Below are 16220 nucleotides of genomic sequence, written 5' to 3'. Positions count from 1 at the left end.
AACCTTTCGAGTCGCTAAATATCAGTAATTTATTATATTTACCGGTTCACGATCAATGATCGATGTGTATATATATGTTGCTCGGCTTGGCTCCGCCCCTCCCGAAAGTGCGCGCTGTGTCGTGCTGTTGACGTTCGCGAGACGAGGCTGAGGGCACGCGGTGCGGCTTGAGGAGAACCCCAGAATAAACAAGATATCCATTAAAAAAAATTTTTTTTCGTTTAATTAACGATACCTGCCAAACCACGTGCCCTATCGCAAATTCCAAAATGACATTTTAGTAGACTGAAATGCTGAACAGATCTGTGAAGTTTCCCCTTGATTGGATCAAAAATGAGGGAGGAGCTCGGTTTTAAAGATTCATGCTTAAAAACGTCATAACTCTGAAACCATGTGATGCATGACGTCATGCTCACTGACTTTTTTGTTCGTCATGGGCATGCGATTCTGCCTGCAAAGTTTGGCCTCGATCTGTTCAGCCGTTGCAGAGAAAAAGGGGTTTTCGTGTTTTCACGAAAAACAATATGGCGGCCGAGCCACGTGACCTGTGACGTCATAATTACCATTAAAATATTCTACAGACCGAGTCCCCCCTACGGTGACAATTTGATCTCAATCGGTCGTATTATTGCAGAGAAATTGGTTTTTAAAGGAAATTAAAACTTAAAATGGCACTGAGTTAAGGATCATCAGAATTATCAGAATTCCCAAAGTTCAAAGTGCCAAAACTTTGTCAAAAATGATCGAAACGTCGTGAAGTTCGAACTTGTTCTGTAACTTATCATGAGGAAACCATGTGCCAAGTTTGAAATCATTAGCGTTAAGCGTTTAGAAAAAAAGTCCGGAAAACTGTTCTTTGCGTGACGGACTGAAAGACGGACAGACGGACAGACGGACAGACTGACGGACGGAGGGACGGCGTGCAAACCTATAGTCCCCTCCGGTGTACACCGGCAGGAGACTAATAAGTCCAGTCACTCAAACCCTTGTGTCTCACTCTCAACCATGAGTTGGCCTCCAAAGCCTGTCACCTACTGGGCATCCTCCGTCATACAAAGTCCTTTCTTGGCACACCTGAACTCCTATCCACCTACAACGCTTTGATCCAAAGCTTGATGGAATACTGCTCTCTCTTCTGGGCTGGTGCCCCTGCCTCACCTCTTGCTCAGCTTGACTGCATGGAAACCAAGGCCTTCAAGGTCATTGGAATTTCTTGCAGTGTTGCAGAGTCTATGACTCTATGGGCTTATCACTTTGCCATCGGCAATAGGTCGGTGGTCTGTGTCTTCTACCTCCTCGTTTTTGGTCTTGTAATTTCTGCCTTATCTCACCTCAGTTATTTGCAGGGTGATGCAGTCCACCAGCGACCCTCTTTGAGTAACACTCCCAAAATCCAGAATTTCTGCTCACCTTCACTCATTTGTTTGTCTTTTTTCCAATATGTGGAACCAACTTCCACACTCTCTCCAATGCCATTCTTCCCTCCAGATCTTGAAGACGGTTGTTCACCGCCACCTCGGGTCACCGCCCTTCCATCCAAAGCCAAGATCTTTTGTACACCAGTTAAACCACTCCACCCCTTTGCTTTTGTATCGATCTTGTCCACCCTTTGCGTTCCCCCCTACCCCTCATCATTACCCGCATCCCTTGTTTGTCTTGGGTCGGCCCTTCTGTTGGCATTTCCCCCTTCGATTTCTGTTGTTCCTTTTGTTGTGTTGTGTCCTGATTCATTGTGTTCTAGCTCTTCCATGAGCCTCGACTGTGCATACAAAAAAACCTCTTTCTAATCAGACACAAAGATGCTTTGACCATCCATCCTTAGACATGCACACCATTAAACTCCCACCCCCCCCCACTCTCTCTTATTGACTGCGCAAATGTGCATTTAACGCGTCTATGTACCAGAAAGCAGCTAAAGTGCTATTACAGAGGCAAGGCCTTTCAAAATTAGCAAAATGTTGCACGCCAGTTAGCTATATCCTCGCTTGCCTGTTCGAACAACCAAGCCAGACCATATTTGAGGACATCCTGATAATCACACCTTTTAAGTGGCAGGTGGCACACATTTCCAATTCAACATTCACACGTCAATCATTGTAGGCCAAGAGAAGAATCTTTTTTTTTTCTTTTTTTAAATTTTAACTAAAATGAAATTACATCAAACCACATGCTACTCTTTTAACTCTTCCATTGCATCGTTTAATGGCAATTTGTGTGTTCATCGCTAAAAGACCATCCTTGGGTCTGTACTGGGAATTGTAGTAAAGGAAACATGCATATAATCTGCTAAAAAAAATCAACAGTCGATTAATTTTCTATTCTATAGTTATAAGAAGGAATGAAATGAAAGCTGCTATGAAAAGCTGCTATGAAATGATAGAAATGAGCCACAAAATAATTTGATTACAGAACAAGTCTAATTGTCAATTATATAATCTGATCTTAATTATAAAGGTGAAGGTAACCTTTTTTTTTCTCATTTCTTTAGTTTCAATAGCAACAATATTACATTTGTAAAATATTGGCAGCCATTGGGGGAAGGAAGTGAGGGGGGGACGGGAACACATTAGAAAAGACATCACAACTAAATGATATGGGGATGGGCAGGGGAAGAGGGGGAAATGGAAGCAAAATCACTACGAAATAATTTATGGGATGTGGGGGAAAAATAATTTAAAAAACAACCGACTTTCTGATTTAACTTCAATACATGAGACGTACCAAACGGGTCAACTGGTACGTCGTCGGAATGCCTTCATTTTGCACAAAGTGCTGCGATGCAAGTTGCTTAGTTAAGTAAACCGTGAGTTATTCACTTGTGTGTTGTGTGTTGTTCATTGTTGTTACCTTCGCCACCGAAGGTGGATGGAGGTTATGTTTTCACCCCCGTCTATTTGTTTGTTTGTCTGTCTGTCTGTGAACAAGATATCTCAAAAACCTGTGGACGGATCCAAATGAAATTTGGCAGAGATGTAGCGTATGTGACAAGGACGAAATGATTAGGTTTTGGTGAAGATCCGGATTCGGATCCGGCTACTAGAATTTTTAAAGTGATTCTTCACCATTGGGAGATGGGGCCAAAAACGATACATAGCAGGATATCTCAAAAGGTTATGGAAGGATTTGGACGAAACTTGGTGGACATGTTGTTTGTGTGACAAGAACAAATAGATTCGATTTTGGTGAAGATCTGAACATGGATTCGGATACGAGAATTATTTAATTTTTACGTGATTCTTCACCATTGAGAGATGTGGCTAAAACCGACATATAGCACAATATCTCAAAGAGTTACAGACCTATTTGGCCGAAACTTGGTGGACATGTTGTTTGTGTGACGAGAACAAATAGATTCGATTTTGGTGAAGATCTGAATATGGATTCGGATACGAGAATTATTTAATTTTTACGTGATTCTTCACCATTGAGAGATCGGGTGGAAAGCGGCCCATAGGTGGGATACAAAACATAAACTGTTGAGCATGGCGGAGGTGCTGAACAGTTTTTGTTTTCTACTTTATGTGCACTACTTTACTACGTGTTTATGTACACTCTACCGAGTGCCGTTCTGGTTTTTTTTGTTTTTTTACTGTTGCCTCGTTTAATATGCTGAACAAAGAATCGAGTTGCTGATACGTCACTCCAAGGACCAAAACTTGCAAAGTCATGAATCATGCCTCGCCAAGTTGGGTGCGTTATCTTCTTTCTCGTTTTTTTTTTTAATACAGCACAAAATGTCTTCATTTTTTTGGAAATCCTTCACAAGAAAACCTAAAATTCACAATGAAAATGTTAGAGTTTTGAATCCTCCATTTTGAACATGTCCTCTGGATCATTGAGGGATGTGCTGCCGATCACATCACGCCGTCCTTTGGCTCAAATCACGTCGCGGCTCCCACAGGTTGTGACCGATCTTATTTGGGCGAGATGGTGCTCTGTCGACAATCAAAATGCAGTTTCCATGATGACACTGCTGCGTGAGTCGTCAATGCCAAAATCAGTTGTGGTGGGTGCGGAATCTGAAATATTTCGCTTCAGAAATTCCTGTACAAAACCATGGGAAAGTGGAGCAGGCAACAGAACAATGTGATGCTGTTGTCAAAATTGAAGTTAAACACATAGTTTTTTTTTTGTTTTTTTTTTTACACAGTTGTCTTCTTCTTCTTTTTTGCAACAAATAAATATAAAAGTGGCACGGGTATCAAATATCATGCGTAGTAACATCGGTGAGAAGAACCTACCAAATATGCCGTCTTCCGCAAGGCTCGGGCCTCGCCATGCCCAGACTGTTCTACAAGACGGGAGAAGAGGCTGTCGGGCCGCTCCAGGAGTACATGTGGCGATGCAAACTCCCGCGCCTGCCCTTCTGCCATCACTAGGATGCGATCGCAGTCGACGATGGTGTTGAGCCGATGGGCGATGGTGAGCACCGTGCAGTTGACAAATTTATCCCTAATTGTCTGCTGGATGAGTGCGTCGGTTCTGTCAGACAAATAAACTTCACCGTCAAATTGACCACCACAGGCACCACCATCGACTAAGATCCTGTGTCCTAAATCATTACAACTCCAAATTACGTCTTGCAGAATTACATGGTTAATACTCTTGAGCCGTCTATATACGTATTACAGACAGCCATATATACATATATATATATATATATATATATATATTACAGCCTCTCACAAACACAAACATCAGGAAGTCAATAAGAAAAAGTGAACCAACAGAACCATTCACAAACATATGGTAAGAAGTCATAGTCGTGCCTGGGATCCACGTTTGCAGTTGCTTCATCTATCACGAGGATGCGGTTATCGCGTAGGAGAGCCCGGGCCAGGCACACAAGCTGCCGTTGGCCTACGCTGAAGTTAGAGCCAGACTCGGATATCTCGGAGTCTAAACGGCCTGGAAGATCCTCCACGGCTTTCTGCAACTGAACCTGAGGTACGTTGGAAAAAATATCCCAGGAAAGAAATTGCAAAAAATGTCAAAAAAATACGAGGAAGTCTGAAGGTCACCGAACACATCAAGATTAAACAATTCCAGTGATAACGCACCATGTCTGAAACACCAAAGCTGCCATTTCATTCAAGACTTTTTGGAGAAATATCATCAGATTACAAGAAGCTCATCACTTCGAAGCAGTCTACATATTATGTACGCAAAATGCAAACATCAAATATATCCGAGCAAACGTCCCGTGACAAGCTGTTAACAGGCAATAAATAAAATAATAATCTTTCTGTAAAGATCTAGCACCTTAAAATCGCTCAAAATAGAAATCGTTCCACCTTTGTCATTTCTTTCAAACGGGTCACCTACAGTAGATCAACAACAGCGTATGCAACAACTATCGGGGATGCCTCTTTGCATCGATTGTACCCCTCCACCCCAAATGCAAGTCGGCAGCCAAATCCTCCCCACTCTTCCCTGCTGTCCGGATTCGTCAGGTCAGCACGGTCACGATCAGAGCGCCGATCGGTCCCCATGGACCAGCCCACTCCCTCTCGTCTCTCTCTCATGGCCCTGGCTTTATGAAGGCAACGGTACACAATCTTAGATGTGAGAAATCTTTGGGTCGTTCCCAGGAGATCGATCTGCTATCTCGATGCTGCTGGGGCCTGTTCTAGCAGAATCGTCCGGGGCTAAACAACAACAACAACAGCAGCAGCAGCAGCAGCAGCAAATACATTTGATTCCAAACATTGCCTTGGAAAGTAAAGAAAATAAAAAGATATACAAACTAGAACGCCACTCAGTGGAGCGCATACTCCCGCCGTGGGTTTAGTTGGAATAATACGTTTTGTTTAACATCCCCTTCCCCCCAAAACAATAAATGAAAAAGAAAGTAGGCCCTAACTGTCAGATAATTAATTTTGATATATCTCGGAATTAGAGGACAAAAACATCATTTACGAATTAGAATAAAAGATTTATTGCAGTAAAACAGAAAAAATCTTTCCCAAAAAAATTCCTGGATCCGGAATAATATCCTGAGCTTCACCAAAAACTAATCAATTCTTCCTTATCCCAAGGGCAATCATCCCACCAACTTTCATCCAAATCCGTTCAGAGCTTTTCCAGATATCTTGTTCACAAACACACGAACACACGGACGGACACGATCGAACGCGTTACCCCCTGGCGGGAGTAATAAACCTGAGAATCGCAGAGCCAGAACCAGAATTATTTATTTGGTCTGGGCAGCCCATGAGGTTTCTTCTTCTTCAGCCTCTCACAACCCTGGGTGAATGTGCGATCTTTAGAAGAAAAAAAAAAGTTGAAATTTTGCCAAATCTGTTTTATTCGTTTGTTAATATACCTCAGCCATTGACAAATCTGGAACTAAGTCTTTATAAGTTCATCAAATACTGACACTGCGAATGACATTCGCTGAGCTAAATGTTGATATCTCTTCTGAGGTAAAAAAAACAACAAAAAAAGTTTTTGAGCATTCTACGTATCAAACGATACATTTGATTAGACGGGGAAACCTAATACACACTTTGGTGGTTTTAAAATGACAGAATATGTCTTTATTAGAAAAAAAAATGAACATTGAAGACGACGCTGCTAACAAAATACACCGCTCTAACGCATAACCACGAGTTTAAACTACATCTACAACAAATATGAAAACTATTTTCATATCACAATGTTAAATATATAATATATAGAAGATAATGTTAAAAAAACATGAGCCCTATCTTCCAATGGTAAACAATCCTTCAAAAAATTCCTGGATCGGGAATAATATCCTGAGCTTCACCAAAAACTAATCAATTCTTCCTTATCCCAAGGGCAATCATCCCACCAACTTTCATCCAAATCCATTCAGAGCTTTTCCAGATATCTTGTTCACAAACACACGAACACACACACACACACACACACACACACACACACACACACACACACACACACACGGACACGAGTGAATGCATTACTCCCTGGCGGGAGTAATTATTTGTGTACCTTACTGTCAAACAAAAGCAAAATAAAAAAAGAACATACCTTCAAAATACACAATTATCCCTGCCAACTTTTTGAAATGAGAAACATGTCAGTCAAAAGCAAATGTTGTCTGCGGTTAGCCTGGGGGTGAGTGTGGGGAATGTGCTGTGCCTGGTGGAGGGAAGGATCAGGCCCAGCGCAGGCCGGGCCAGACCACTGCCAACATATATTTGCAATGATTATCACTTAAAACACCCATCACTTGAAAGTTTTAAAACAAAAAATGGCTTGCAAAATAGAAATACTTTTTATTTTAAGTAAAACATTCCTGTTATTTATTTAACATACGAGCACAGGATACTGCAGACCCACAAGTTGGCACGTGGCTAATCCTGCCACCCCAACCTTGTTTACACATTTCCCAACTATAGTCTCATTGCTCACAGCTTCACTCCTTTGTGCATCTGCTCTTCCATCTGAAAAATCGTCTTGCCCAAGTGTAACCAAAGTTCCTCTTACCTGTCCTCCTTTGAGGTGGTGATCCACCACCATCAATGTTGTCTTTTGCTGGTAGGATAGCCTTGATGTATTCATTTCAATATAATTCTTATGTAGTGCGTTTCATTTAACAAAAATCTCAAAGTCGTTTACAAATTGGTGTAAAAATTAAAAAATGCGTAATAAATAAAAAATGACACCAACAAGGACATAAATTAAGAAACGTAACCCTAAAAACACAAGATTTAAAAAGTTAAAAATCAGCGTTGTAGCAGAAATTAAGAAAACCTAACCTTAAACACACACATTTAAAAGTAAAAAAAACAATGTTCTAGCAGACATTAGGAAAACGTAACCGTAAAAACACAAGACTTTAAAAGTTAAAAAACAGCGTTCTAGCAGAAATTAAGAAAATGTAACCGTAAAAACACAAGACTTTAAAAGTTAAAAAAAAAACAGTGTTCTAGCAGAAATTAAGAAAACGTAACCACAAAAACACAAGACTTTAAAAGTTAAAAAAAACAACTTTCGAGCAGAAATTAAGAAAATGTAACCGCAAAAACACAAGACTTTAAAAGTTAAAAAAGAAAGTGTTCTAGCAGAAATTAAGAAAATGTAACCGCAAAAACACAAGACTTGAGAAGTTAAAAAAACAACTTTCTAGCAGAAATTAAGAAAATGTAACCGCAAAAACACAAGACTTAAAAAGTTAAAAAAGAAAGTGTTCTAGCAGAAATTAAGAAAATGTAACCGCAAAAACACAAGACTTTAAAAGTTAAAAAACAACGTTCTAGCCGAAATTAAGAAAACGTAACCACAAAAACACAAGACTTTAAAAGTTAAAAAAAAAAGTGTTCTAGCAGAAATTAAGAAAATGTAACCGCAAAAACACAAGACTTTAAAAGTTAAAAAACAACGTTCTAGCCGAAATTAAGAAAACGTAACCACAAAAACACAAGACTTTAAAAGTTAAAAAAGAAAGTGTTCTAGCAGAAATTAAGAAAATGTAACCGCAAAAACACAAGACTTTAAAAGTTAAAAAAAAAAGTGTTCTAGCAGAAATTAAGAAAATGTAACCGCAAAAACACAAGACTTTAAAAGTTAAAAAACAACGTTCTAGCCGAAATTAAGAAAACGTAACCACAAAAACACAAGACTTTAAAAGTTAATAAACAACTTTCTAGCAGAAATTAAGAAAACGTAACCACAAAAACACAAGACTTTAAAAGTTAAAAAAGAAAGTGTTCTAGCAGAAATTAAGAAAATGTAACCGCAAACACACAAGACTTCTAAAAGTTAAAAAAAAAAGTGTTCTAGCAGAAATTAAGAAAATGTAACCGCAAAAACACAAGACTTTAAAAGTTAATAAACAACTTTCTAGCAGAAATTAAGAAAATGTAACCGCAAAAACACAAGACTTTAAAAGTTAAAAAAAAAAAGTGTTCTAGCAGAAATTAAGAAAATGTAACCGCAAAAACACAAGACTTTAAAAGTTAAAAAAACAACTTTCTAGCAGAAATTAAGAAAATATAACTGCAAAAACACAAGACTTTAAAAGTAAAAAAAAAAAAGTGTTCTAGCAGAAATTAAGAAAATGTAACTGCAAAAACACAAGACTTTAAAAGGCAAAAAAAAAAGTGTTCTAGCAGAAATTAAGAAAATGTAACCGCAAAAACACAAGACTTTAAGTGTTAAAAAACAACTTTCTAGCAGAAATTAAGAAAATGTAACCACAAAAACACAAGACTTTAAAAGTTAAAAACAACGTTCTAGCCGAAATTAAGAAAACGTAACCACAAAAACACAAGACTTTAAAAGTTAAAAAACAACTTTCTAGCAGAAATTAAGAAAATGTAACCGCAAAAACACAAGACTTTAAAAGTTAAAAAACAACGTTCTAGCCGAAATTAAGAAAACGTAACCACAAAAACACAAGACTTTAAAAGTTAATAAACAACTTTCTAGCAGAAATTAAGAAAATGTAACCGCAAAAACACAAGACTTTAAAAGTTAAAAAAAAAAAGTGTTCTAGCAGAAATTAAGAAAATGTAACCGCAAAAACACAAGACTTTAAAAGTTAAAAAACAACGTTCTAGCAGAAATTAAGAAAATGTAACCACAAAAACACAAGACTTAAAAAGTTAAAAAACAACTTTCTAGCAGAAATTAAGAAAATGTAACCGCAAAAACACAAGACTTTAAAAGGCAAAAAAAAAAGTGTTCTAGCAGAAATTAAGAAAATGTAACCGCAAAAACACAAGACTTTAAGTGTTAAAAAACAACTTTCTAGCAGAAATTAAGAAAATGTAACCACAAAAACACAAGACTTTAAAAGTTAAAAACAACGTTCTAGCCGAAATTAAGAAAACGTAACCACAAAAACACAAGACTTTAAAAGTTAAAAAACAACTTTCTAGCAGAAATTAAGAAAATGTAACCGCAAAAACACAAGACTTTAAAAGTTAAAAAACAACGTTCTAGCCGAAATTAAGAAAACGTAACCACAAAAACACAAGACTTAAAAAGTTAAAAAACAACTTTCTAGCAGAAATTAAGAAAATGTAACCGCAAAAACACAAGACTTTAAAAGGCAAAAAAAAAAGTGTTCTAGCAGAAATTAAGAAAATGTAACCGCAAAAACACAAGACTTTAAGTGTTAAAAAACAACTTTCTAGCAGAAATTAAGAAAATGTAACCACAAAAACACAAGACTTTAAAAGTTAAAAACAACGTTCTAGCCGAAATTAAGAAAACGTAACCACAAAAACACAAGACTTTAAAAGTTAAAAAACAACTTTCTAGCAGAAATTAAGAAAATGTAACCGCAAAAACACAAGACTTTAAAAGTTAAAAAACAACGTTCTAGCCGAAATTAAGAAAACGTAACCACAAAAACACAAGACTTTAAAAGTTAATAAACAACTTTCTAGCAGAAATTAAGAAAATGTAACCGCAAAAACACAAGACTTTAAAAGTTAAAAAAAAAAAGTGTTCTAGCAGAAATTAAGAAAATGTAACCGCAAAAACACAAGACTTTAAAAGTTAAAAAACAACGTTCTAGCCGAAATTAAGAAAACGTAACCACAAAAACACAAGACTTTAAAAGTTAATAAACAACTTTCTAGCAGAAATTAAGAAAACGTAACCACAAAAACACAAGACTTTAAAAGTTAAAAAAGAAAGTGTTCTAGCAGAAATTAAGAAAATGTAACCGCAAAAACACAAGACTTTAAATGTTAAAAAAAAAAGTGTTCTAGCAGAAATTAAGAAAATGTAACCGCAAAAACACAAGACTTTAAAAGTTAAAAAACAACGTTCTAGCCGAAATTAAGAAAACGTAACCACAAAAACACAAGACTTTAAAAGTTAATAAACAACTTTCTAGCAGAAATTAAGAAAACGTAACCACAAAAACACAAGACTTTAAAAGTTAAAAAAGAAAGTGTTCTAGCAGAAATTAAGAAAATGTAACCGCAAACACACAAGACTTCTAAAAGTTAAAAAAAAAGTGTTCTAGCAGAAATTAAGAAAATGTAACCGCAAAAACACAAGACTTTAAAAGTTAAAAAACAACGTTCTAGCCGAAATTAAGAAAACGTAACCACAAAAACACAAGACTTTAAAAGTTAATAAACAACTTTCTAGCAGAAATTAAGAAAATGTAACCGCAAAAACACAAGACTTTAAAAGTTAAAAAAAAAAGTGTTCTAGCAGAAATTAAGAAAATGTAACCGCAAAAACACAAGACTTTAAAAGTTAAAAAAACAACTTTCTAGCAGAAATTAAGAAAATGTAACTGCAAAAACACAAGACTTTAAAAGTAAAAAAAAAAAAGTGTTCTAGCAGAAATTAAGAAAATGTAACTGCAAAAACACAAGACTTTAAAAGGCAAAAAAAAAAGTGTTCTAGCAGAAATTAAGAAAATGTAACCGCAAAAACACAAGACTTTAAGTGTTAAAAAACAACTTTCTAGCAGAAATTAAGAAAATGTAACCACAAAAACACAAGACTTTAAAAGTTAAAAACAACGTTCTAGCCGAAATTAAGAAAACGTAACCACAAAAACACAAGACTTTAAAAGTTAAAAAACAACTTTCTAGCAGAAATTAAGAAAATGTAACCGCAAAAACACAAGACTTTAAAAGTTAAAAAACAACGTTCTAGCCGAAATTAAGAAAACGTAACCACAAAAACACAAGACTTTAAAAGTTAATAAACAACTTTCTAGCAGAAATTAAGAAAATGTAACCGCAAAAACACAAGACTTTAAAAGTTAAAAAAAAAAAGTGTTCTAGCAGAAATTAAGAAAATGTAACCGCAAAAACACAAGACTTTAAAAGTTAAAAAACAACGTTCTAGCAGAAATTAAGAAAATGTAACCACAAAAACACAAGACTTAAAAAGTTAAAAAACAACTTTCTAGCAGAAATTAAGAAAATGTAACCGCAAAAACACAAGACTTTAAAAGGCAAAAAAAAAAGTGTTCTAGCAGAAATTAAGAAAATGTAACCGCAAAAACACAAGACTTTAAGTGTTAAAAAACAACTTTCTAGCAGAAATTAAGAAAATGTAACCACAAAAACACAAGACTTTAAAAGTTAAAAACAACGTTCTAGCCGAAATTAAGAAAACGTAACCACAAAAACACAAGACTTTAAAAGTTAAAAAACAACTTTCTAGCAGAAATTAAGAAAATGTAACCGCAAAAACACAAGACTTTAAAAGTTAAAAAACAACGTTCTAGCCGAAATTAAGAAAACGTAACCACAAAAACACAAGACTTAAAAAGTTAAAAAACAACTTTCTAGCAGAAATTAAGAAAATGTAACCGCAAAAACACAAGACTTTAAAAGGCAAAAAAAAAAGTGTTCTAGCAGAAATTAAGAAAATGTAACCGCAAAAACACAAGACTTTAAGTGTTAAAAAACAACTTTCTAGCAGAAATTAAGAAAATGTAACCACAAAAACACAAGACTTTAAAAGTTAAAAACAACGTTCTAGCCGAAATTAAGAAAACGTAACCACAAAAACACAAGACTTTAAAAGTTAAAAAACAACTTTCTAGCAGAAATTAAGAAAATGTAACCGCAAAAACACAAGACTTTAAAAGTTAAAAAACAACGTTCTAGCCGAAATTAAGAAAACGTAACCACAAAAACACAAGACTTTAAAAGTTAATAAACAACTTTCTAGCAGAAATTAAGAAAATGTAACCGCAAAAACACAAGACTTTAAAAGTTAAAAAAAAAAAGTGTTCTAGCAGAAATTAAGAAAATGTAACCGCAAAAACACAAGACTTTAAAAGTTAAAAAACAACGTTCTAGCCGAAATTAAGAAAACGTAACCACAAAAACACAAGACTTTAAAAGTTAATAAACAACTTTCTAGCAGAAATTAAGAAAACGTAACCACAAAAACACAAGACTTTAAAAGTTAAAAAAGAAAGTGTTCTAGCAGAAATTAAGAAAATGTAACCGCAAAAACACAAGACTTTAAATGTTAAAAAAAAAAGTGTTCTAGCAGAAATTAAGAAAATGTAACCGCAAAAACACAAGACTTTAAAAGTTAAAAAACAACGTTCTAGCCGAAATTAAGAAAACGTAACCACAAAAACACAAGACTTTAAAAGTTAATAAACAACTTTCTAGCAGAAATTAAGAAAACGTAACCACAAAAACACAAGACTTTAAAAGTTAAAAAAGAAAGTGTTCTAGCAGAAATTAAGAAAATGTAACCGCAAACACACAAGACTTCTAAAAGTTAAAAAAAAAGTGTTCTAGCAGAAATTAAGAAAATGTAACCGCAAAAACACAAGACTTTAAAAGTTAAAAAACAACGTTCTAGCCGAAATTAAGAAAACGTAACCACAAAAACACAAGACTTTAAAAGTTAATAAACAACTTTCTAGCAGAAATTAAGAAAATGTAACCGCAAAAACACAAGACTTTAAAAGTTAAAAAAAAAAGTGTTCTAGCAGAAATTAAGAAAATGTAACCGCAAAAACACAAGACTTTAAAAGTTAAAAAAACAACTTTCTAGCAGAAATTAAGAAAATGTAACTGCAAAAACACAAGACTTTAAAAGTAAAAAAAAAAAAGTGTTCTAGCAGAAATTAAGAAAATGTAACTGCAAAAACACAAGACTTTAAAAGTTAAAAAAAAAGTGTTCTCGCAGAAATTAAGAAAATGTAACCGCAAAAACACAAGACTTTAAGTGTTAAAAAACAACTTTCTAGCAGAAATTAAGAAAATGTAACCACAAAAACACAAGACTTAAAAAGTTAAAAAACAACTTTCTAGCAGAAATTAAGAAAATGTAACCGCAAAAACACAAGACTTTAAAAGTAAAAAAAAAAAAGAGTGTTCTAGCAGAACTTAGGAAAACGTAACCGTAAAACACAACACTTTAACAAGTGTTCCATAGTCTTGGAGTGTAACTGAAGAATGTTAGATCAGCAGAATTTCTCATCTTGGTGCGGGGAAAAACCCCAGAAAATCCCGGTGCTGGATAGTAGTTTTATTGCAGGGGTCGAAGGTGTATTAAGTATGTGCATTCACCTTTGAGCTGTTTAGCCTGGGTTTGAATCTCGACCCAGTTATAAACTGTCACCATGATGTTTCACACTTGGGCCGGGCCATCAATGTGCGTGCTGTTCATTGGAAGGACGTCAAGATGCATGACACGCCTGCAAGCACTGGTTGTTGGACATTGCAATAACCACTGTTACTTTTGTGAAGAGTAGGGGAGTTATCGGCAACATCCTGCATAAATTACTCATTCCTGCCTAAACTGCAGGTACCAGATGGTCTGGTCTCCCAGGTAGGAATTTCTTGACATCGCTTGCCATGTCAGAATATTGTTGCTATGGGGACTACACCTCCTACGTAAAAAAACAAATTCACGCTCCCGGGTGTTCGCATGCCACGTGTGATTGGTAGTCCAATGAAGAAAGGGCAAACATCATTATTTATCATTCAATTGTCTTCCATACCTACACAATGACTTTTCTATCCTTGCTGCCAATTCTCCTCTGTCCACCTGTAGATTTTTGTGTCTGCATTTTTTCTTTGTTAGCTGCCCAATGTGTTTGTGTAACCCTCACGTGTCTAACCTCAAGTATGTGTGTCCCTTCTTATTGTTTGACCTCATTGTTTTTTTTTTTTGGATACAAGATCGAGGCAAGATCGAGGATCCCGGTGTGTACCCCGGTTTAGAATAGGTGCACCGTATCCCTGCGCACCGTAAGAGTGTGACCAAGGGTTGGCGTCATGAAGGGCATCCGGCCATAAAAACATTGCCTCAAACAGGGAACCATGATTGTCATGGGGCCTGCAAGGCTAACCCCCGCTCTAGCGGGGAAAATGGCCTCAAAACGATCATTCATTCATATTCATTCATTCATCGAGGCTCGTGAAAGAGGTAACATTAATCACACAGAAAGACAAACCGACACATAAAACATATAACAAGGGGAGCGGTAGACAAGATGGGGAGAGAGGGGGAAGGACACAAACGCGACATTTGAGAGCAGGGACATCGAGAGATCTGTGGGAGGGAGAGGGCTTGGGGGGGGGGGGGGGGTGGGAGAGGTATAAAACACATGGACACTGCAAGGACTTACAGGAAAGAAGTTGGAATTTCAAAAAAAGTGGATCTGGGGTGAATTAGCAGGGGTAGAAAAGATCAAGGTTTTGTCTTATCTATTAAGATAAGAGATGGTGGTGAACAGCTGTTTTAAAGACCTGGAGCGAGGAGTGGGATTGAAGGGAGTGGGGGAGTTTGTTCCAGAGGTGGGAGAAAAGAGGAATGAAGGAGTGAAGGTGAGCAGAGAGCCGAGATTTTGGCAGTTTAACCATCAGAGGGTTGCTGGCAGATCCTGTGCGACCTGTAGGAATATTTGGGGGACAAAGCACAGAGAGAGCTGGGGGAGCAAGGCCGGAGAGGAGTTGCCTGTCTGTTATTGGCCTGTGCCACTTATCTGTTCATCTCTTTTCACTTGTAAATGATTTGACTGGTCAGCATCTGTTTTCTCACTTTTATTCTTTTTCAATGACACAAAAAGACCAAAAACAAAAACGCATCATTTATACAACAGAGAAACTTGGAAAAATAAGTTATGTCATGTGGCCTCACCTCTTGAAGAACGTTCCAGAGATCAGTGTCAGAATGTTCATCAAAAGGGTCCAGGTTTTTCCTCATACTACCAGTGAAGAGTACAGGATCCTACAAAACAAAAAAGCCGGCACAACAGACCAATCGACTCAAACCCAGATTGATCAAATGTCTCGACTATTTCCCCCACTCAGTACTCTAGCAATAGCTGCTAGACTAGACAGATTTATGGAAAAAGGCCAGGTATAAGCTTCTAGGTGCATTTTTGGGTAGTAAAAGTTGGGAACCTCACTTTTTAACATAATCAGGGTATGCTGAATTCGATTAACCCGGTTCCCAAACCGAATTTTGAGTTTTTTTTTTGAGTTTTGAATAAACTGCTGAAGAACTTGGGCATTGGTGAACTCACAGAGGAGACAATCAAATCTGCAGAAGCGTTCGTTTGCAGAATATATAATGTGCACAGAACAACCTCTGTTGATTCAGCACGACATATGTTGTTCTCCAAGACTGGTAAACCAGAAGCAATGTCACCGACAAGTGATGCTCTTCATTTCCATTTGATGCGAGTACACTATCAAGCCATGGTATGGAGAAATGCTCATTGTGCCATACCTGACCTTCCTGCACCTGTGGAAATGGGATGGAAACGT

At 36.6% G+C, this 16220-nt stretch overlaps 1 protein-coding gene across 1 annotated transcript in view; it reads right to left on the bottom strand.

Moving 5' to 3' along the window:
• Positions 1-2171: 2171 nt before the first annotated feature.
• ABCC4 (ATP binding cassette subfamily C member 4 (PEL blood group)) overlaps positions 2172-16220 on the bottom strand; it is a 157296-nt gene continuing 143247 nt past the window's right edge. The window contains exons 21-24 of the mRNA XM_078784419.1: positions 15589-15678; positions 4770-4942; positions 4242-4482; positions 2172-4044 (exon numbers count right to left, since the gene is read on the bottom strand). Of these exons, the coding sequence (XP_078640545.1) occupies positions 3946-4044; positions 4242-4482; positions 4770-4942; positions 15589-15678 (603 nt within the window). The 3' untranslated portion in view covers positions 2172-3945. The remainder of the gene's footprint in view (positions 4045-4241; positions 4483-4769; positions 4943-15588; positions 15679-16220) is intronic.

Source organism: Myxine glutinosa, chromosome 9, assembly GCF_964187855.1.
Source record: "Myxine glutinosa chromosome 9, kmMyxGlut1.1, whole genome shotgun sequence".
Taxonomy (NCBI): domain Eukaryota; kingdom Metazoa; phylum Chordata; class Myxini; order Myxiniformes; family Myxinidae; genus Myxine; species Myxine glutinosa.
This window is presented reverse-complemented; position numbering and strand designations above follow the sequence as displayed.